This window comes from Melanerpes formicivorus, unplaced genomic scaffold (assembly GCF_026170545.1).
Source record: "Melanerpes formicivorus ecotype bairdi unplaced genomic scaffold, bMelFor1.0.p_v2 SCAF_54, whole genome shotgun sequence".
Lineage (NCBI taxonomy): Eukaryota > Metazoa > Chordata > Aves > Piciformes > Picidae > Melanerpes > Melanerpes formicivorus.
The window spans coordinates 4,439,887-4,462,838 of record NW_027142406.1 but is presented as its reverse complement, the minus strand read 5'-3'; the positions used below and the strand labels follow the sequence as shown (position 1 = coordinate 4,462,838).

The 22,952-nt window shown below is 49.1% G+C and overlaps 1 protein-coding gene across 1 annotated transcript; it reads left to right on the top strand.

The window, feature by feature from the left end:
- Window positions 1–16,095: 16,095 nt before the first annotated feature.
- IL22 (interleukin 22) lies at window positions 16,096–21,651 on the top strand. The gene is made up of 6 exons (XM_068160868.1): window positions 16,096–16,185; window positions 16,266–16,518; window positions 17,932–17,997; window positions 18,461–18,604; window positions 19,057–19,122; window positions 20,543–21,651. The coding sequence occupies exons 1-6, from the start codon at window positions 16,121–16,123 to the stop codon at window positions 20,654–20,656; spliced, it is 708 nt and encodes a 235-aa protein (XP_068016969.1). The 5' UTR covers window positions 16,096–16,120; the 3' UTR covers window positions 20,657–21,651.
- Window positions 21,652–22,952: the final 1,301 nt, after the last annotated feature.

Here is a 22,952-nt window from a genome sequence, read left to right as displayed (position 1 = left end):
ACCTCCCTTCAGGGAGTTGGAGAGAGCAAGAAGGTCTCCCCTAAGCCTCTTCTTCTCCAGGCTAAGCAACCCCAGCTCCCTCAGCCTCTCCTCATGGGGATTGTGCTCCAAACCCCTCACCAGCTTTGTTGCCCTTTTCTGGTGGTAGGGTTTGTTTCCTGTCCACAGCTTTTTAGCCAAGATGACTATTAGAGTTCCATATGTATAGTACTGCAGCCCATCAGTGTGTCCTGATAGGAACGTTTGGCCTTCTGGGGGCAATACCCTTCTTCTACAGTTAACTTCAACTTCTCTAGACAGTGCAACCTCAGCCACCTTCAACAGTGGCCTTGCCCCAGCCCCACTTCAAACTCAGGTATTTAGGAGTAGTTAATCTCTAAAACTCAGAAGGATGTTTTTTCACGAGTTGGATGTTTTAATTACCTCTTTTCTGAGTTGCCTGTGTCTGGGAGAGTGACAAAATGTCAGTGATTTATGCTGACAGCCTGTTTTGCCTTTATAAGGAATGCAAACAGTTTAACATGAAGTAAAGGAAGTAGGTGGCTGGCAGGCAGTTGGGTTCTTCTTGTAGGGCTTTAGGGTTTTAATGCTCTGTATGTAATTTGGACATTTTATACAAGAAGAATGTGGGTTTTGTACACACTTTGATTTTTGTACACAATTATGCACAGATAGTGCTGAAAATAAAACATGTTGTTTGGTTTGTTTCCCTTGGAGTTATGCCAGATCAGTTTGGTAGTGCCTGGTGTGTTGGCACTTCTCTGCTTAGTTCTGTTTCACCTCTTCAGCTGGAGGGGTTTCTGTGGATGTTTGAAAGACAACATGTCACCTCAGAACTGATCACACGGAAGCACAGAATGTTAGGGGTTGGAAGGGACCTCAAAAGCTCATCCAGCCCAGCCCCACTGCCAGAGCAGGAGCACCTAGAGCAGATCACACAGGAACACATCCAGGCAAGGCTTGAGTATCTCCAGAGAGGGAGACTCCACAACCCCCCTGGGCAGCCTCTTCCAGGGCTCTGTCACCCTCAAAGGGAAAACATTTTCCTCCTGTTTCCATGGAACTTTCTCTGGCTCAACTTCCACCACTGCCCCTTGTGCTGGCACTGGGCATCCCCCAGCAGAGCCTGGCTCCAGCCTCTAGGCACTCACCCTGCACATCTTTATCAACATGAATGAGGTCACCTCAGTCTCCTCCCCAAGCTACAGAGCCCTTAGCTCCCTCAGTCTCTCCTCCTAAGGTATTTGTTCCACTCCATCATTTTCATGGCTCTGCACTGGTCTCTTTCAAGCATTTCCCTGAGGTCCTTCTTGAACTGAGTGACCCAGAACTGGACTCACTATTCCAGATGTGGCCTCAGCAGGGCAGAGTAGATGGGAAGGAGAACTCCTCTGGACCTACTGACCACAGCCCTGCTAATCCACCCCAGAATGGCCTTGGCCGCCTTGGCTACAAGAGCACATTGCTGGCTCATGGTCAACCTCCCATCCACCAGGACCTCCAGGTCCTTTCTCCCTTCACTGCTCTCCAACAGTCCCCAACCTCTAGTGCTCCATGGGGTTGTTCTTTCCCAGATGCAAGACTCATGGTGCAATACTGTAAGCAAACCTGACACATAGGTTATTGTGTCTTGTGACTTGGAGGTCTCAAAATCAGACCTGCACAAAAAGTCTGACACAGCTGTCAGCAATACCACGTAAGCCTTGGGAATAGGTTGTTATTCTGAACATTCAGACCAACCTCCAAATACATTTCCTGATGTTTCTTTCCAGCTAGTTGAGCTTGGAAAAATTAAGGTTCAAAAGAGCAGCTTTGATTAATAATTACAAGTGCATGCTGTACAGTGAATGTGTATTGCTTTCTGTCAAGGAAATCTTAGAAGCCTTGAAGTGGAGAGAGCATGCAGCTGCCAACAGGAGATGTATGTTACGAATAAACAGCTGTTGACTTAAGATTTACAAAACTCATTAATGATGGAACCAGTTCACAGGATCACAGAATGTAAGAGGCTGGAAAGGACCTCCAGAGGTCATCCAGTCCAAGCCCCCTGCCAAAGCAGCATCACCCAGGGGAGTCCACACAGGAATGCGTCCAGGTAGGTATGGAAAGTCTCCAGAGAAGGAGACTCCACAACCTCTCTGGGCAGCCTGCTCCAGGGCTGTCACCTTCACTGGAAAGAAGTTTCTCCCCATGGTGAGCTGAAACCTTCTCTGTTCAAGTTTGTCTCCATTGTTCCTTGGCTTATTCCTGTGCACCACTGAAAAGAGCTTGACCCCCTCCACTTGACACCCACCCCTCAGATATTCATAGACATTGATCAGATCCTCTCTCAGCCTTCTCTAGACTCAACAGCCCCAGGGCTCTCAGTCTCTCTTCACAGGGAAGATGCTCAAGTTCCCTAACTATCCTCATGGCTTTCCCTTGGCCTCTCTCCAGCAGGTCTCTGTCTTTCATGAACTGGGGAGCCCAGAACTGGACACAGGATTGCAGGTGTGGTCTCAGGAGGGCAGAGGGGGAGAAGAACCTCCCTAGTCCTTTTCTTTTCACTTTTCTTGCTGCACCCCAGGATCCCATTACTTTTCAGAGGATAATTTCTTTTCAGAGTCTCAATTTCCAGTGTCTTCCATGATGCATCAGCCTTAACCTACTTAAAATGCTGAAGCTACCCCTGACACCCTTGACTGAATAGTTAAGGAAGATTTATCTGGGGCTTTTCAGCTCTGTGGGGAAGTCTGGGAGAACACTTGGGGTTGTGGATAATCCTATCCAATTAAAAACTGCTCAAATCTGTTAGTTTTGCTATAATAATTTACTGCTACTTTCAAATTTTAATTGCTGAGATGAGCTCTGAAACTGCGAAGCTATAAATGCTGTTAGCCTTACAACTGCACACAGCCAAGTGTAGCCCCTATTGCAAGAAGGATCTGGAGGTGCTGGAAGGTGCCCAGAGAAGGGTCACGAGGATGAGCAGAGGGCTGGAGCTGCTCTGCTATGAGGACAGACTGAGGGAGTTGGGGCTGTTCAGTCTGGAGAAGAGAAGGCTCCAAGGAGACCTCATGGTGGCCTTGCAATATCTGAAGTGGGCTACCAGAAAGCTGGGGAGGGACTTTTGAGGGTGTCAGGGAGTGATAGGACTGGGGGGAATGGAGCAAAACTACAAGTGAGTAGATTGAGATTGGATGCTAGGAAGATGTTGACTGGGGGGACTGGGGGGAATGGAGCAAAACTGGAGGAGAGGAGATTTAGACTGAATATTAGGAAGAAGTTCTTCCCCATGAGGATGGTGAGAGCCTGGCACAGGTTGCCCAGGGAGGTGGTGGAAGTTTCATCCCTGGAGGTGTTTGCAGCCAGGCTGGATGTGGCTGTGAGCAACCTGCTGTAGTGTGAGGTGTCCCTGCCCATGGCAGGGGTTTGGAACTGGCTGATCCTTGAGGTCCCTTCCAACCCTGACAATTCTGTAATTCTATGAAGGTGTATTAATTATTTTAAGGGCAGGGTGGATGTGGCTGTGGGCAACCTGCTCATGTCAGAGGGGTTGGAAGTAGATGCTCCTTGAAAATTCTAAACCCTGAAAATTCTGTGATGAGCTAGATTGGTTTTAAGGAGGGTGTAGACACATTTTTGGGGCATCCAGTGTGGATTTATATCCCAAGGCTGCCCACTGCTTTTGTAGTGCTGGTCAGGTCACTATGAGCATGTTGTTGTACAGGGGTCGTTTTCAGCCTTTTACAATGAATGGAGCCACGTGTCTTCTGTACTGCTCATATGGATTCCTGTGTAGTAGCAACCTCCTGGAAAGAGATTTGCCTTCACCAATGCCTTGCAGGTTCCCCCTGGAGCTAAGGTCCACAGCCTGGAACCCAGTGTAGCAGAAAGATGAAAGGAAGTGAAGTTACTTACCAGCCACCAGCTTGCTCAACAAAATTCTGCTCCGGGTTGCAAGATGGTTTCCTTATCTAATTCTTTGATGCCATCACTTTCTGGCAGACAGCAGCAGGGGAGAAAGGAATTTCCAAAGTGCTGTCTGTAATGCTGAGCAAGTCTGCAGTGCTTGAAGATGGGGAAGGGAGCACAGCTTCCTAGAACGGTTTAGTCTGTGCTTCTATGCATGATGTCCTATTGCCTCATTACATCTGCCTGGTCCTGCAAGGCTGAGTTGGCACCTCGTGCTCTGCTGTCAGAACAGCTCTTAATGCCTGGCCAAACCTGTCAGCAAAGAGCCCCCCCTCGCTGTCTGAGGCAAGTGGAAGTTTTGCTCTGCTCCGGGTGACCAATTTTTAACGCAGCCTAAAGCTCACTTGTTCCATTACCCAGAGGCACGCAGGTACCTGCTGAGGACAACCAGCCATGCAGTGATTGTGATGTGAAGTGACCTCAATTAATGTCCTGATTCCAGCAGTTATTCAAACCTTTGCAGACAGGAGCTGTAGGAAAAGAGGGGCGGAGGGACAGACTGTGGTTAACGCTTTGGTGTGCAGTCAGTTCCTTGCCTGTGCTCTGCGTCACAATGGCAGTGGGAAAGTGTTACTCACCTAGCAGTGGTCATACTGAAAGCAAGCAAGCAAAAGCTGGAGGGAGAATAGTGGATGGTGGCTAATCAGAAAACTCCTCTGAGTTTAATATTTTCACAGAATCAACCAGGTTGGAAGAGACCTCCAAGATCACAGAATCAATAAGGTTGGAAAAGACCTCAAAGATCATCAAGTCCACCCTGTCACCCAACACCTCATGATTACTAAACCATGGCTCCAAGTTCCACGTCCAATCCCTTTTTGAATACCTCCAGGTATGGTGACTCCACCACCTCCCTGGGCAGCACATTCCAATGGCCAATCTCTCTCTCTGGGAAGAACTTTCTCCTCACCTCCAGATCACCAAGTCCAACCAGTTGCCCAACCCTAACTAATCAACCAGACCATGGCACTAAGTGCCTCATCCAGGCTTGTCTTAACTCCAGGGACTTCGATCCCAACTCCTCTCTGGGCAGCCCATGCCAATAGCCAATCTCTCTTTCTGGGAAGAACTTCTTTCTAAGATCAAGCCTAAACTTCCCAGCCTAAATTTCCCACAGCTTGAGACTGTGTCCTCTTGTTCTGGTGCTGGACACCTTTTGAAGAACGACATCTGGAGTTTAATGCTAAAAATGTGGATGAGCTTCCTAAGCATTTTGAGATTTGCTGCACTTCATCTGTGTCACAGGTGAGCTGACCTGGAGAGGGACTGTTTGCCAAGGCCTGCAGTGACAAGACAAGGGGCAATGGCTCTAAGCTGGAGAAGAGCAGATTTAGATTGGATGTTAGGAACAGGTTCTTTATTGTGAGGACAGTGGAACACTGGAACAGGTTGTCCAGAGGGGTGGTTGAGGCTCCATCCCTGGAGATATTCAAGGTGAGGCTCAACAGGACTCTGGGCAACCTGATGTAGTTGAGGATGTCCCTGCTGACTGCAGGGTGGGGTTGGACTGGATGAGCTTTGGAGGTCCCTTCCAATCCAGACCATTCTATGGTTCTGTGATTCTGTGATTCTATGATTCTATGGTTCTGTGATTCTGTGGATCTGTGATTCTATGGTTCTAGGGTTCTATGGTTCTATGATTCTGTGGTTCTCTGATTCTGTGATTCCATTTCACAGGATGTGTTCTAGAGAAGCTCCTGGAGTGGCTGTGCCGTGCCTGTCAGATTTGAACTTCTCCTGCAGACTGTGCTGCACATGGGAAAGGTTCTGAGAAAGTCTGAGGGACATCGCTTGGTGGTCCTGCAGCATCTTGTCAGGGTGGAGGAGGGTTAGGGAGAGCGGCAGTCCTTTGGGAAGGCAAGCAAGGCCTGCTGACAGACTTTACAGCTTACACACCTCCTTTTGGATCAGTCCATTCCACTCATGGGGCTGGAATCAAGATGCAAGAGGGAAAAGCACTCATGGCTGCTCTTGGCAGAGGGAGCTTGGTGGTAGAGTCATGGCAGCAAATCCTCCTCAGAGCAGACAGCTCTTCAGTGGAGGATGAAAGGACAACTTGTTTCTGTTTGAAGGGGGAACTTCAGCCTAGTCCCTGACTGCAAAGACTGAAAGTTAAACTACTAAAAGAAAAATAATGATAAGGTCTATAGAATTCATTGGCTTGCTGATGGGAATACAGAGTAGAGGCAGAAACAGTCCTCTCTCTTTTCTTCTGCTGTTGCTTCTGCTTGCAACATCTCTCTCTTCTGTGGCCTTGCCAAGGTATCTCTGTGTATCTTCCTGTGTGGACTCCCTTGGGTGATCCTTCTCTGGCAAGGGAATTGGAGTGGATGAATCTCTGGAGATCCCTTCCAGCCTCTAAAGTACTGTGATACTGTGATACTTCATGACTTGAAGTCAAGTAGGAATGGCTGACAGGATCCTGTACTTCTGGATTTCTCCTTTCCTAGGTCCCTGTCTGGTCTCTTTTGATGTGACACCTGTGCACAGGCATAGAATCACAGAACATTATAGGTTGGAAGGGACCTCTAGAGACCCTAACCCTAATCCATCCTCCCTGCCAAAAGCAGAATCACCTAGCGTAGTCCACACAGGAATGCATCCAGGTGGAGCTTGAAAGTCTCCAGAGAAGGAGACTCCACAACCTCTCTGGGCAGCCTGCTCCAGGGCTCTGTCACCCTCACTGCAAAGAAGCTTCTCCTCATGTTGAGCTGAAACCTTCTCTGTTCAAGTTTGTATCTGCAGATACACCATGATCTGGAGAGCCAGGTGCCCATCTCTCACAGGAGGTCTCTTGTGGGGCTGGGGGAAATCTTTTGGCTCTTGGTGCCCTCCAGGTGATGTCAGTCTGTGAGTCATGGAATCATAGAATCATGGAATCACAGAAACATGGAATCATAGAATCATGGAATAATAGAATCACAGAATCATGGAATCATAGAATGCACCACGCTGGAAGGAACCTCCAGAGCTCATCCAGTACAACCTCCCTGCAGTCAGCAGGGACATCCCCAACTAGCCCAGGTTGGACTGAGTTCCCAGACCAGACCTCTCGTGAGGAAGGTGCTCTTTGTGGCTGCAGTGGGGAGCTGGCTCCTGCCTGTTGATGTCCTTTGGCTTACACGACATGGCTAAAAACAGACAGCCCAGGAAAACAGCATCCTGATAGCCAGACCATAGCTATTCTGTTTGGTCTCCTTTTGGTGCCATAAATCTCCCTTTGTGACAATAGTGCTGCTCCAACAGGAAGCTCACTGACTCGGAGGCTCTCCTGGGAAATGGGCCATGACGTAACTGCAGGCTGGGGAAGGGCAGGGCCATGGACTGTTGGCTTCCTAGGGACAGATGCTGCCTAGGAGACTACTGCTGACAACACAGGAGCCAGCATCTCCTTCTCTAGCAGTCCTCTTACAGAATAACTGAGCAGCCAGAGGCTCACCTTTGGCAGATGGTGCTGAGATCAGAGCCTCAGTGGAAGCCCTGCTGTGTGGGCGCTGTGTGAGCACTCTCTGGGCATAAATCATAGAATGGTCTGGGTTGGAAGGGTCTTCCAAAGGGCATCCAGTCCAAGCCCCCTGCAGTCAGCAGGGACATCCTCAACTAGATCAGGCTGCCCGGAGCACTGTTGATCCTGACCTTGAATATCTCCAGGGGCTGGGCCTCAACTACATCCCTGGGCAACCTGTACCAGTGTTCCAGCACCCTCATGGTAAAGAACCTGTTCCTAACATCCAATCCAAATCTGCTCTGCTCTAATTTCAAACCTGTGACCCTTGTCAGGGCTTTGTAAACAGTCCTTCTCTGGCCTTCTTGTAGGCTCCCTCCAGGTACTGCCAGGCTGCTATTAGGTCTCCCCGGAACCTCCTCTTCTCCATGCTGAGCACCCCCAGCTTCCTCAGCCTGTCCTTGAAGGAGAAGTGCTCCAACCCCCTGATCATTGTCATGGCCGTACTCTGGATCCACTCCATTAGGTCCATGTCCTCCCTGTTTTAAGAGCTCCAGAGCTGGACAGATTAGGTCTCATGTACTCCACCTTAAATAATGTTGCTTCTCTTCAAAATGCCTTTACTTAAATACTTGAGATGGTGTGGATTCATGACATGGTCAAGCTGATGGTAAATCAGGGTGCATAATGCTGGAGAGGTTTCATAATCCAAGAGAGATGTGGAGGTGCTGGAGCCAGGGCAGAGGAGGGCAAGGAAGGTGGGAAGGGCATGGAGAATAAATCTGATGAAGAACAACTGAAGGAGCTGGGGATGGTTAGTGTGAAAGAGGAGGAGGCTGAGGGGAGACCTCCTGGCTCTCTACAGCTACCTGAAAGGAGGTGGTGGAGAGGTTGGTGCTGGTCTCCTCTCCCAGGGAATTAGTGACAGAACAAGAGGGAATGGCCTCAAGCTTTGTCTGGGTAGGTTTAGACTGGCCATTAGGAAAGCTTTTTTGAGGGCAAGAGTGGTCAGGAATTGGAATGTGCTGCCCAGGGAGGTGGTGGAGTCCCCAAGCCTGGCTGTGTTTGCAGGTGGTTTGGCTGTGGTGCTTGGGGCTGTGGTTTAGGGGTGAGCCTTGCAGAGTAGGGTTCTGGGTTGGCCTTGGTGACTCTGAGACTCTTTTCCAACCTGAATGTTTCTGTGATTCTGTGTTTCTGTAACTGTCACTGAATTTTGGAGTATAACCCAGCTTGCAAAATCCTCTTCCTGGTTAGGATGGTTTTCTTTGAGAGACACTAAGTCAGAAATTCCACTTTGCCATGTCACTGAGTCACTGCTGTGCAACCACACCACAGTGACAGGAAGCACGGAAGTTTCAGTTCACCTGGGGTGACTGTTTGCAAGACATTGCTGGATAGATGTAGGTCACTCTATAAAGCGACAGAGTCTCATAAATGCATGCCTGGTTTTACACTCTGACTTAAGAGTGATCTGCTGGCAAGATCAATAGCAGGGTCTTCAGTGGTGCATGGCTCTGTGCACTGAGATGGTCTAAATTCTCTCTTCTCCTGTCTGCAGGAGATAAATGATGGTTCCCGTTGGCAAGTCAAATGAAAACTTTTGTTTATCACAGAATCACAGAATGTTAGGGGCTGTAAAGGACCTTGAAAGTTCATCCAGTTCAACCCCCCTGCCAGAGCAGGAGCACCTAGAGCAGATCACACAGGAACACATCCAGGTGAGGTTTGAATATCTCCAGAGTGGGAGACTCCACAACACCCCTGGGCAGCCTCTTCCAGGCTTCTGTCACCCTCACAGGGGAAAAATCTTTCCTCCTGTTTCCATGGAACTTCCTATGCCTCAGCTTCCACCACTGCCCCTTGTGCTGGCATTGGGCATCCCCCAGCAGAGTCTGGCTCCAGCCTCTGGGCACTCATTCTTTACATCTCTATAAACATGAGTGAGGTCACCTCTCCTTCTCTCCAAGCTACAGAGCCCTCAGCTCCCTCAGTCTTCATCATGAAGAAGATGTTCCACTCCATCATTTTTGTGGCTCTGTGCTGGAGCCTTTCAAGCAGTTCCCCACAATATTCCATCTGCACAATATTCCATCTGCACAATATTCCCCACAATATTCCCCACAATATTCCATCTGCAGCCTCATCAGGGCAGGGTAGAAGGGGAGGAGAACCTCCTGGACCTACTGACTACAGCCCTTCTAATCCACCGCAGAATGGCATTGGCCTTCTTGGCTACGAGAGCACATTGCTGGCCCGTGGTCAACCTTCTATCCCCCAGGTCCTTTTCCCCTTCTCTGCTCTTCAGCAGGTCAACCCTCCAGGGGTTGTTCTTTCCCAGGTGCAAGACTCTCCCCTTGCCTTGTTGAATTTCATTCAGTTTCTCCCTGCCCAGCTCTCAGCCTGTCCAGCTCTGGCTGAATGGCAGCATAACCCTCCTGTGTCAGCACTCACCATTCTCTGCTGATAGTGGCAGCAGCTGTCTGCAGAGGCAGGACCTCTGAACTAACATCTATTGCACTTCCATTGACACTGGGTTTTGTTGGCCTTTCTTTGTTTGTTTGTCTGGGGGTTTTTTTTGTTTGTTTGTTTAGTGTTTTGTTTGCTTGTTGTTTGTTTGTTTGCTTTCATATTAGTCACTGAATCTTCTTGGCCCACCACAGCAGTGGTCCTGAGGCAGCAGTAACAACACTGGGAGCAGCTGTCTAGTGTTGTCTCAACATGTCCATGGGTGGCTTTCTGTAGGATCTCCACTGCTTGAATCACAGAATCTATTGATTCTATAATCAATAAGGTTGGAAAAGACCTCAGAGATCATCAAGTGCAACCTATGAATGTTTCTGGGGGGACAATAAAGTCATTTAAACCAAGCTGGGGAGTTTCTTGGTTTCTTTGGTTTTGTGTGTCCCAGAATGTTGTTCAAAATGGAGACCACACTGAGCTGTTAGCTGCCTTCCACTTAGACTTTTTAGGGCATGAAATGCAAATTTTGTGATGTTTATTGTCACAGAATCATTAAAGGTGGAAAGACTTCTAAGGTCATCAGGCCCATCAGCCCAACACCACTATATCCACTAAGCCATGTGCCAATGTCTGCATGTTTTTACCACACCTGGTGACTCCACCACCTCCCTGGGCAGCCTGTTCCAATGCCTGACCACTCTTGCTGCAAAGACATTTTTCCTGGTATCCAGTTTAAACCTCCCCTGCTGCAACTTGAGGCTATTTACTCTTCTGCTATCTCTGATTACTATGGGAGTGTATTCTTTCCATCCTCATCTTCCAGCTCAGGGGGCTGAATACCCTGAGAATACCCTCTCCTCATCAGGCAGTGCTGCAGTCCCTTCACATTCTTGTAGCCCTCCACTGGACTCTCTCCAGCAGATCCCTGTCCCTTCTGACCTGGGGAGCCCAGAACTGGATGCAATATTCCAGGTGGGGCCTGACTAGGGCAAAGTAGAGGAGAAGGAGAACCTCCCTGGATCTGCAGGACACACTCCTCAGAAACAAAGATATCTGATGAAGCAGCAGAGAGGTAAGCAAAAGTGTTACTACCAGAGGAAATGTGTTACTCACTGTGCAACAAAAGTGTTGCTGTCAGGGGAAGTTAGGTGCACTGCACGTCCTCAGCAAAAAGCCTGAGTCAGCAGTGTCTGCACTGAGATCTGCCACGAGAGGCTCTTCCAAACTCAAATCACAGTCCCAGGCTAACCTATTTTAATGATCCTCCTGCTCCTCATTCCTCATTCTGTCAGCATCTTATGCAACATTAAACCTGTGATGGCAAAAATAGGATCACAGAATCACAGAGTGTTAGGGGCTGGAAGTGACCTCAAGAGACCTTCCAGTCCAACCCCCCCTGCAGGATCATCTTTACTAGATCTCACAGGCATGATGCTGTATGTATAGAATCATGGAGTGGTCTGGGTTGGAAGGGACCTCTGTAGCTCATCCAGTCCAACCCCCTCTGCAGTCAGCAGGAACATCCTCAACTAGATCAGGTTGCCCAGGGCCATGTCGAGCCCCACTTTGAGTATCTCCAGGGTTGGGACCCCAACCACCTCCCTGGGCAACCTGTTCAAGAATCATAGAATCAATAAGGTTGGAAAAGACCTCAGAGATCATCAAGTCCAAGCTGTCACCCAACACCTCATGACTAACTAAACCATGGCTTCAGGTGCCACATCCAATCCTTTTTTGAACACCTCCAGGGACAGGGACTCCACCACATCCCTGAGCTGCACATTACAGTGTTCCAGTGTTCCATCACCCTCATAGTAAAGAACCTGCTCCTAACATCCAATCTAAATCTGCTCTGCTCTAGTTTGAAGCCATTGCCCCTGGTCCTGTCACTTCAGGCCTTTGCAAAGAGCCTCTCTCCATCCTTCTTGTAGCCTCCTTCAGGTACTGGCAGGCTGCTATTAGGTCTCCCTGGAGCCTAGGTTACCTGTGATCCATTCATACAGATCTTTAAGGAGGTAGAATTTAATTGCAATATAAAAGACCTGAGAGGATGATACAGAGGCTCACTCTTCCACGTGCCTACTCTTGACTATGTTTCTAGCCCATTGTCCAACCGTGAGTCCATTGTTAATCATGCAGTACAATTGTAGCTTATAGGGCTTTGACATCCCCAAGCAATGCTGCAGCTTGGGGCAGTGTGGCTGGAAAGCTGCCTGGCAGAAAGGCACCTGAGGATGCTAATGGACAAGCAGCTGAACAGGAGCCAGCAGTGTGCCCAGGGGGCCAAGAAAGCCAACGGCATCCTGGCTGGGATCAGCAGTGCTGTGTCCAGCAAGAGCAGGGAGGGGATTGTCCCCTGGCACTCAGCTCTGGGGAGGCCACACCTCGAGTGCTGTGTCCAGTTTTGGGCACCTCAGGACAAGAGAGATGTGGAGGTGCTGGAGCCAGGGCAGAGGAGGGCAAGGAAGCTGGGAAGGGCCTGGAGAATAAATCTGATGAAGAGCAACTGAAGGAGCTGGGGATGGTTAGTTTGGAAAAGAGTAGGCTGAGGGGAGACCTCCTGGCTCTCTACAGCTACCTGCAAGGAGGTTGTGGAGAGGTTGGTGCTGGTCTCTTCTCCCAGGTCATTAGTGACAGAAGAAGAGGGAATGGCCTCAAGCTGCCAGTGGGGAGGTTCAGACTGGACATTAGGAAAGTTTTTTTCAGGGCAAAAGTGGTCAGGGATTGGAATGTGCTGCCCAGGGAGGTGGTGGAGTCCCCAAGCCTGGCTGTGTTTGCAGGTGGTTTGGCTGTGGTGCTTGGGGCTGTGGTTTAGGGGTGAGCCTTGCAGAGTAGGGTTCTGGGTTGGCCTTGGTGATCCTGAGGGTCTCTTTTCCAACCTGAATGTGTCCTTGATCCTGTGCAGACGTACTGAAGCCCAGGACATCTCCTGCATGCCAGTCTGCTGGCGGTGACCCACAACAGCTGAGCCCCTAAGTACGGTTGTTGGTTATTCACCTGTGGCCTCATTCAAAGCAAGAAGGAAGTGTCTGTGGCTTTTGAGGCAGCTGTGATGTAGAGTTCCAGTCCTCCTCAAAAAATCCTCTGTCTTCAATATGGGTCAAGGAGTCATTGTCGAGAAGATTCAACCGCTATGGTTTCTTGCTGAAGGGGGAAACTCTTTGCCATTACACTGTAAGAGTTTACTGCTGAGGTCACTGCTGGGATGGACATTTAACTCTTGGGATGGCACTGGGGAGAAAATATAATCTGGAGCAATGAAAATATATATATTTTTGGGGTATTAAGTCTACTTAAAGAGGAAAAAAAAAAACAGAGAGTGTTTTGGAGAAGCTTGGAGAATTGATTTTAATTGAAGTAAGAGCATAGCAGGCTATGTTTTAGGAACAGGTTCTTGACCATGAGGGTAAAGCAGCTCTGTGGAAAAGGACTTTGGGGTGCTGATGGACAAGAAGCTGGGCATGAGCAGGCAGTGTGAGCTTGCAGCACAGAAGGCAAATCACATCCTGGGCTGCATCAAAAGATATGTGGCCAGCAGGTCCAGAGAGGTGATTCTGCCACTGTGCTCTGCTCTGGTGAGACCTCACCTGGAGTACTGCATCCAGCTCTGAGCCCTCAGTACAGGAAGGGCATGGACCTGATGGAGCAGGTCCAGAGGAGGGCCACAAAAATGATCAAGGGGTTGGAGCAGCTCTGCTATGAGGACAGGCTGAGGGAGCTGGGGGTGTTCAGCCTGGAGAAGAGGAGGCTCCAGGGAGACCTAATAGCAGCCTGGCAGTACCTGAAGGGGGCTACAGGAAGGATGGAGAGAGACTGTTTGCAAAGGCCTGCAGGGACAGGACAAGAGGCAATGGCTTCAAAGTAGAGCAGAGCAGATTTAGATTGGATGTTAGGAACAGGTTCTTTACCATGAGGGTGGTGAAACACTGGAACAGGTTGCCCAGGGAGGTGGCTGAGGCCCAATCCCTGGAGATATTCCAGGTGAGGCTTGACAGGGCCCTGGGAAACTTGCCTGATGAGGAAAGGCTGAGAGCCCTGGAGCTGTTTAGTCTGGAGGCTGGTTTTGGAGATGTCCAGAGAAGGAGACTCCACAACCTCTCTGGGCAGCCTGCTCCAGGGCTCTGTCACCCTCACTGCAAAGAAGTTTCTCCTCATGTTGAGCTGAAACCTTCTCTGTTCAAGTTTGTCTCCATTGCTCCTTGGCTTATTCCTGGGCACACCCAAAAGAGCTTGGCCCCCTCCACTTGACCCCCACCCCTCAGCTATTGATAGACATTGATCAGATCCCCTCTCAGCCTTCTCTTCTCCAGACTGAGCAGCCTCCTGTTTTACAACTGCCTCCTGAGTACAACTCAGCCTCCTGTTTTCTCATTAACCTGCTCCCCCACCAGGCCTATCAGTTTGGCAAATGAAAAATGTATGGAGGAGAGCCTTCTAGACATGTTCTTGAATAGCTTTGTGGTGCATCTGGGGTATGCAGTAGATTGTCAATGCCTTGGGTCCAGTTGTGCTTTTTGTTGCCTGCTGCGGTCAGGATGCTTTTGCAGGCTGGGCATGGGAATGGGATGTGGTAATGAATGCTCCAGGGGTGCAGCTTCAAGGGCATAGAACTGCAAAGCTGATGTGGCAGGTATCTGAAGGCAACTGAGGCAGGGCTGAGGAATGGAGAGATGAATTTGTGTTGTGGATGCATCAGGGCAGGCTAACATGTAAACCTGGTGCCAGCCAGCCTTCAATGTCTTCCTTCCAGGTATAAGAGAGAGAGGTGAGCCTTTCAGCCAGCAAGGCAAGGCTGGTTTGGGCTCCTGTCCTGAGAACTTCAGTCACAAGGGATGAAGCTCAGCCCCATTTCAGTCAACAAAGCAAGGCTTGTTTGGGCTCCTGTCCGGAGAACCTCAACCATAAGGGGTGAAGCTCAGCCCCATTTCACCCATGAGGGATGAAGCTCAGCCCCACTTCAGCCAACAAAGCAAGGCTGGTTTGAGCTCCTGTCCTGAGAACCTCAGTCATAAGGTGTGACCGTTTGAGGCTGTGCCTTTAAGAAAAGGGACAGTGCTGGGACACTCTGGCTGAATGAGACATCCTGTAGTGGGCAACAGTAGACTAGGCCTTCTCTCTCAAACCCACCACATAAGGGATGAAGCTCAGCCCCATTTCAGCCGTAAGGGATGAAGCTCAGCCCCATTTCAGCCAACAAGGCAAAGCTGTTTTGGGCTCCTGTCCTGAGAACCTCAGCCATAAGGGATGAAGCCTAGCCCCAGGGATGCCCCCTGTTCATTCTCAGAGGCAGAGCTGAAGCCTTGGGTTTCCAGATCTGATTTCTCCCATGTGCCAGCTGTGTGCTTGGTGTGTAGCAGACAACCAGGAGTTTGCATTTGTACCAGCTCTGTGCCCTCATGCATTACCAGCCACAGCTGGGTTGCAAATTATGCTCTAAGTAGAGCACAGTTTCCCTGCCCAGTGTTTCAGACTGAGCTGCAGCACTGCCTTTACCTTAGCAGAACAAAGTCAGGAATATGGAAAAATCAGCTGGATAAGTAAGTGCATGGCCAGCACACCTGATCACAGCCTGGGATATGGACAATGTTGTGGGAAGATGGGAATTTGGAGATCAGGAATGTGATAAATGCAGTGCTGGTCCTACAAGATTTCTGCTCTGTCAGGGGTGGGCAGAGGGACAATGACTCCAGTGAGCCATTGTGTGGGAAAGGCTATTTGTATTTGCAGGGTAGGAGCAGTAGGTGGTCAGAGCTTTGGGTCTGTGTGGCTTCATTTGCTTCTAACTGAGCTGGTCTGGCTAAAAGTTAATTCTGGGGGGAACTTCAACCCACCACAGTCTGGTTCACTCTCTGCCCACCTGTGTATGCCAGTCAGCAGCGGCAGTGCCACCAGTCCATTACCACAGAAGGTGAGCAAAATGGATGTAATTTACATTATCTGCCATCAAATTGCCAGCCTAATCAGTGTCTGCTAAAATCAGGTCAGGAGGCACAAACCCATATATTTCTCAGCTCCTCTCATGCAAAAAAGAATCCAGGATTTCAGCCCCAGGAAAAGCCCCTGCCTTGCCCCTGCATCAAGGTTTGGGTTTGCTTTAGGAGAAACTAAAGGTGACAATGGCCTTGAAGTTGTATTTGTGGGTTTTGAAGTGGTTAGGTAGTTCTCAGAAGAGGATACTGGAAAGTAAGAGACTTGCTGATGTCATTTTTTATTTCACCACCAGTACCCCTCCAACCAACAAAAAACCCAGAGCTGAGAGAGATGTTGGTGGCTCTATATAAGGTGCACCTCACCTCCTGCAGAGCACATCAAGAATCACAGGAAAGGTAAGGCTTGCAGCCTTTCTGCCTCTCTCACATCACCTTGCTCACTCTCCCCGAGGCTAACATTGCTCTTTTCTCACCAGTGCTGAGTGCTGTAGCTGTAACCTGCTGGGACAGACAACTGGAATGGGAGCCATGGCCTTCCTGCAGGCTTTGACCAAGAGCTTCTCAGGATGGGTCATCTTCTGCTGCTGTTGCTGCCTTCCTCTTGTTCTCACCAGCCCTCTGCCTCCAAAAGGGCCATGGGTGGCTTCGACTGCTCATCATGCCTGCAGGCTCAGGAGGATCAACTTCCAGCCCTACATCAGGAATCACACCTACACCTTGGCTAAAATGGTACAGTAACCTCTGTGTCCTTCATGATGGGATTGGAGGACTCCCTCCTCTGCTATTGTGCCCTAGCTTCCTGCCTTTGGCATTCCCCTTTCATGCATTTCTCCATAAAAAAAACCCCACCCAAACATGCATTTGCTGTAAGGCAGAGCTTGGGAGTGTGAAGTGAGTCTGTTGTCCACTGGTGGAGGGAGGTTGCCCTGTACTCAGCCCTGGTCAGGACACACCTTGAGTCCTGTGTCCAGTTCTAGGCTCCTCAATTCAAGGAAGATGTTGAGATGCTGGAAGGTGTCCAGACAAGGGCAACAAAGCTGGGGAGGAGTCTGGAGCACAGCCCTGTGAGGAGAGGCTGAGGGAGCTGGGGTTGCTTAGCCTGGAGAAGAGGAGGCTCAGGGGAGACCTTCTTGCTGTCTACAGCTCCCTGAAGGGAGGTTGTAGCCAGGTGGGGGTTGGTCTCTTCTCCCAGGCAACCAGCACCAGAACAAGAGGACACAGTCTCAAGCTGTGCCAGGGGAAGTTTAAGCTGGAGGTGAGGAAGAAATTCTTCCCAGCAAGAGAGATTGGGCATTGGAATGTGCTGCCCAGGGAGGTGGTGGAGTCACCATCCCTGGAGCTGTTTAGGAAGAGCCTGGATGAGGCACTTGGTGCCGTGGTTTAGCTGGTGAGATGGTGTTGGGTGATAGGTTGGACAGGATGATCTCAGAGTTCTTTTCCAACCTGGTTAATTCTGTATTCTGTATTCCTGCTCCTGCTACCCCAGGGAAAGGCAGCCCCTGGCACAGTGCATTTTCTTCTCTTTAAGTGAGATATGAGTTTAAACTTTTCTGTGTACTCAGCCCATTTGGAGCTGGGCCTGACAGTGCCTCCAGCTATGGCCAGGCAACTCTTCAGGCATCCTACAGTTCTCTTCTTGGGCTGCTTTTACCATGGGTGGGTCCCCCCTGCTGTATGCCACCAAGTGCTGCAGCATCTCCCAGCAGAGCTGCAGCCCCTGGTGATATTGGCCACCTGTGGCATCTGGTTTAGTCATCATAACCACTGCAACAGCTGACATTCCAGGGCAGGACAGGCATTTAGACTTCTGTTTATTTGTTTTCCAGTGATACTGACCTGGAATCCCACCCAGTTAAGGGGCAGAAACACACAGCCCAAGCTCATCTACTTGTAACAGGCTGTCTAGGGTGTCCATCCCCTCATCTCATCTGAACTGTTATTAGAAGCACAGAATTGTTAGGGTTGGAAGGGACCTCAAGCACCACATAGTTGCAACCCCCCTGCCATGGGCAGGGACACCTCACACTAGATCACATCCAGCCTGGCTTTAAAACCTGATGAAAACCTTAGGGTTTGAAATGATATTTTTAGGTGAGGTTCCTATCCCCACCTGACGTTTCCCTTTTGTTTTCTTCCTCTCAGGCCAGAGTCTCAGACCACGACACAGACAACAGGCTCATCGGCCAGCAGCTCTATGCTAACATCAAGGTGAGTCCTACATCAGGAGGCTGCTCTTTGCACCCTCATGCAGCATTTGTTTGATCTCTTGCTGTGATTTAACATGACCTAGTCAAGGTTTATTCACGGTGGGGCTCAACAGGGCTCTGGGCAACCTGATCTGGTTGAGGATGCCCCTGCTCACTGCAGAGGGGGTTGGACTGGATGACCTTTGGAGGTCTCTTCTAACCCAGACTATTCTATGATTCTAAGTTTCCATGATTCCATGGTTCTATGGTTCCATGGTTCTACGGTTCCATGATCCTATGGTTCCATGATTCTATGATTCCATGATTCTGATTCTATGGTTCTATGATTCCATGAATCTGACTCCATGATTCTACGCTTCTATGATTCCATGGCTCTATGATTTCATGATTCTATGATTCTATGGTTCTGTGATTCTGTGATTCTATGATTCCATGATTCTATGACCTTTCACTTGCATACACAGGAAAACAACCACTGCTACATGATGAAGAGGACTGTGGAGATGGTAGTGAAAGATGTGCTCCTCACTGAGGCCAAGAATCAGTACCTGTATGCTAAGGAGGTGGCAGAGTTCCTGGCATCCCTGACCCAGCAGCTGAGACACTGTGTGAGTAGTGCTGGGTCTCTTTCCCTCCCCTGAGCTGTGACTCTTGTGGCTGCTCCTGAAGCTCAGAATGCTGCCAACAGCAGCAAGAGGCAGTGATAGGAAAGGAAACCTCAGATCAAAGATGCCTGGGGAGGTGGTGGGAGTCACCATCACTGGAGGTGTTCAGGAGGAGACTTGATGGGGTGCTTGGTGCCATGGGTTAGTTGTCTAGGTGGGTTGGATTGGTTGATGGGTTGGATGGGATGATCTTGAAGGTCTCTTCCAACATGGTCTAGTCTAGTCTAATCTAGTCTAGTCTAATCTAGTCTAGTCTAGTCTAGTCTAGTCTAGTCTATTCTATATCAAACTCAGGGCAGGTAGAAAAATATGAAAGAAAAAGAAACCAGTGAAATCACAGTGTTGCATGCAGCTGCCAAGCTTATCTCTGGATGTCTTCTTTGTTTTTTTTTTAGCAATCATCAGGACAGAGAGAGCACATTGAAAAGAACCTGGAAGAAATGAAGAGGAAAATGGAAGAGGTACATTTTTGTCTCAACCTTTTAAAAAGAGTAGTTCCAAACCCCAGCCATTTAGTTGGATTGAGGCTGAGCTCATTATGAAGCAGCCTCAGGAAATTGTTTAGGAGGAGAAGCCTGCAGAGGCATTAAGGAGGGGATTGGTGATAGCTCCACTTCCAGCCCTCCTTCATTTCTCCTGTTAACTCCCTGCAGATGTGAGGACACAGTCTCAAGCTGTGCCAGGGGAGGTTTAGGCTGGAGGTGAGGAAGAAATTCTTCCCAGAAAGAGTAATTGGCCATTGGGATGTGCTGCCCAGGGAGGTAGTGGAGTCACCATCCCTGGAGGTGTTCAAAAAGGGATTGGATGTGGCACTTGGAGCCATGGTTTAGTTGTCAGGAGGTGTTAGGTATTAGGTAATAGGTTGGACTTGATGTTCTCTGAGGTCTTTTCCAACCTGGGTGATTCTGTGATGCTATGATTCTATGTTATGATAATTTAAACCTGCAGAAGTCATAGAATCATAGAATGGCTTAGGCTGGAAGGGACCTTAGAGAACATCTCATCCAACCTCCCTGACATGGGCAGGGATGCCTCTCAACCAGACCATGTTAGTCAAGGTCCCATCCAACCTGGCCTTGAACATCTCCGGGGAGGGGGCATCCCCAAGTCCAGATTGTAAGTATAGGCTTGATTACATTTGACTGAGATTATACCTTCTGTTATAAAGAACTCCCTCTGTGGAGATATTCCAGACCTGCCTGGATGTGCTCCTGTGTGATCAGCTCTAGGTGCTCCTGCTCTGGCAGGGGGGCTGGACTGGATGAGGTTTTGAGGTCCCTTCCAGCCCCTGAAATTCTGTGACTCTGTGATAGTATCTCCCAGCCTGAGAAAGGAAGAAGAAGAGAGATTGTTTTGGTACAACTAGTTTAAGTTCCTTTTCTACAACTTCCTGAAGGGAGATTATAGCCAGGTGGGAGTTGGTCTCTTCTCCCAGGCAAGCAGCACCAGAACAAGAGGACACAGTCTCAAGCTGTGCCAGGGGAGGTTTAGGCTGGAGGTGAGGAAGAAATTATTCCCAGAAAGAGAGATTGGCCATTGGGATGTGCTGCCCAGGGAGGTAGTGGAGTTGCTGTCCCTAGAGATCTTCAAGAAAAGCCTGGGTGAGGCACTTGGTGCCATGATTTAGTTGATAAGATAGGGTTGGGTGATAGCTTGGACTGGATGATCTTGGAGGTCTCTTCCAACCTGGTTGATTCTATGATTCTATGATCTCTTCAGATGGGGTTGTTTCAAACTGTCTTTGTTTTCCTTTGCACACCCAGTAGTGATTTGTTTGCATTGTAACACTTTCTGTTCAAGGCCTGGGGGGGAAAAAAAATTATTTAAATGCATAGCCTCAAACTACCACAGTGCTAAAACTGAAATTCTTATCTTTTCTAGCTGGGAGAGAATGGGAAGACTAAAGCCATTGGAGAGCTGGATTTACTCTTTGACTACATAGAAAATGCTTGCACTGATGCCCCAAAGAAAGGAGGGGGCAAGAAGAGAAACTGAAGGAGTTTCAGACCAGCCTTGAAGATGTGTCTCTGAAAAGCTCAAGTTGATTAATTATTGTGGAAACTCCACCCCCCTTCTCCCCCTTCCTTCCTCCCCCCCCAATAGATGCAGTTTATGTTTCACTTGTGCCAAAAACCAACCAACCAACCAAACCAAAAAGGCAAACTAAGTGGCATAGACTGGATGCATATTGGTGGTGCCTTTGAAGATGAAAACTCCAGGACTAGGAGTCACCATCACTGGAGGTGTTTAAGAAGAGACTGGATGAGGCACTTGGTGCCATGGTTTAGTTGATGAGATGGTGTTGGGTGATAGGTTGGACTCGATGATCTCTGAGGTCTTTTCCAACCTGGTTAATTCTATCCTATCCTATCCTATCCTATCCTATCCTATCCTATCCTATCCTATCCTATCCTATCCTATCCTATCCTATCCTATCCTATCCTATCCTATCCCATCCTATCCTATCTCACAAGGTCCCTTCCAGCTCCTGAAATTCTGTTTGCAGTTGTATTTCAGTGCAGGGCATCAGTTGTTTTCCAAGGCATGCTCCTGTCCTTCTCACCTCCATAGGAAAAAGGGCAACTGTCTCTGTGTTTTATGTGCTGAAGTTTGGCACCCATCAGCCTTGCTCAAGGCAGGCAATGATCCCTAGCCAGGATGTTTGGAACCCAGCACCTGGACATCTCTCTTGCCTCTGTTCCTCCCCTTCTGAGCTTCAACCTGAAAAGCTGAGTTTTCAGACTGATTCAGAAACAGTTTTTCTCCTTCATATTTAATGGTAACTTATTTCTAAGGTAATAATTATTCAGTACTTTTATTTATATCCATTAATTAAAAGAGAATATGCAAGAAAATGTATTTATGAAGCTGTACCTGAGGGGTTTTGCAGGGACTAGGAAATGGAAACTGCTCAGTTGTATTTATATGCAGATGGAATGGTTTATAAATGCTTATTCTTTAATTTATTATAATAAATATTTTGGTCCTCACTTGTTGCCTTTTGCACATTTTTATTCTCTTTAACTCAAATGCAAGGGGCTGGAGAGCTGCCTGGCAGAAAGGGACCTGGGGGTGCTAAAGAACAAGCAGCTGAATAGGTGCCAGCAGTGTGCCCAGGTGGCCAAGAAAGCCAAAGGCATCCTGGCTGGGATCAGCAATGCTGTGTCCAGCAGGAGCAGGGAGGGGATTGTCCCCTGGCACTCAGCTCTGGGGAGGCCACACCTGGAGTGCTGTGTCCAGTTTTGGGCACCTCAATCCAAGAGAGATGTGGAGGTGCTGGAGCCAGGGCAGAGGAGGGCAAGGAAGCTGGGAAGGGCCTGGAGAAGAAATCTGATGAAGAGCAACTGAAGGAGCTGAGGATGGTTAGTGTGAAAGAGAGGAGGCTGAGGGGAGACCTCCTGGCTCTCTACAGCTCCCTGCAAGGAGGTTGTGGAGAGGTTGGTGCTGGTCTCTGCTCCCAGGTCATTAATGACAGAACAAGAGGGAATGGCCTCAAGCTGCCCCTGGGGAGGTTCAGACTGGACATTAGGAAACTTTTTTTCAGGGCAATAGTGGTCAGGGCTTGGAATGTGTTGCCCAGGGAGGTGGTGGAGTCCCCAAGCCTGGCTGTGTTTGCAGGTAGTTTGGCTGTGGTGCTTGGGGCTGTGGTTTAGGGGTGAGCCTTGTTCTGAGTTGGCCTTGGTGATCCTGAGGCTCTTGTCCAAGCTGAATGTTTCTGTGGTTCTGTGACATGAAGCATATTGTGACTGTAGTGGTGCTGAGCCAATGGCCACCTTGTTGTACCCAGAAAGGATGCAGCCTTGGTCTAAGAGTATTCTTCTTCTTCACCACAAGGCTGCAGTTTTAACTTATCACGGGCCAGCATTAGTGGGGAACATGTGAGTCAGTCTTTCTTGTGAGGGGTGGCAGGAAGAACAGCATCACTCTGGAGAGTCATCGGTTTGGTCATTTTATTCTGCCTCAGTATAGAGCCACTGAATTATTTTGGTTGGAAAGATCTAAGATCATCAAGTCCAATCACCAGCCTAACACTACCGTGGCTAATAAACCATGTCCTGAAGTGCCATGGCCACAGACTTCTTGAACAATTCCAGGGACATTGACTCCACCACCTCCTGGGGAGCCAGTCTTTCTGAAAAGACATTTTTCCTCCTACCCAGTCTAAACCTCCCCTGGCACAGCTTGAGGCCATTTGCTCACATCCCACCACCAGATACTAGGGAGAAAAGACCAACCCCCACCCCACTTACAACCTCCTTTCAGGTACTCGTAGTGAGCCTCGCCTCAGCCT

What these genes read in the sequence shown, in the direction of transcription:
- IL22 (XM_068160868.1), top strand. Translation starts at nt 16,121, where the DNA reads ATGTTGGTGGCTCTATATAAGGTGCACCTCACCTCCTGCAGAGCACAT. An exon ending in CCTACACCTTGGCTAAAATG is followed by an intron (nt 16,519 to 17,931) that starts GTACAGTAACCT and finishes TCTTCCTCTCAG; the next exon opens with GCCAGAGTCTCAGACCACGA. An exon ending in CCCAGCAGCTGAGACACTGT is followed by an intron (nt 18,605 to 19,056) that starts GTGAGTAGTGCT and finishes TTTTTTTTTTAG; the next exon opens with CAATCATCAGGACAGAGAGA.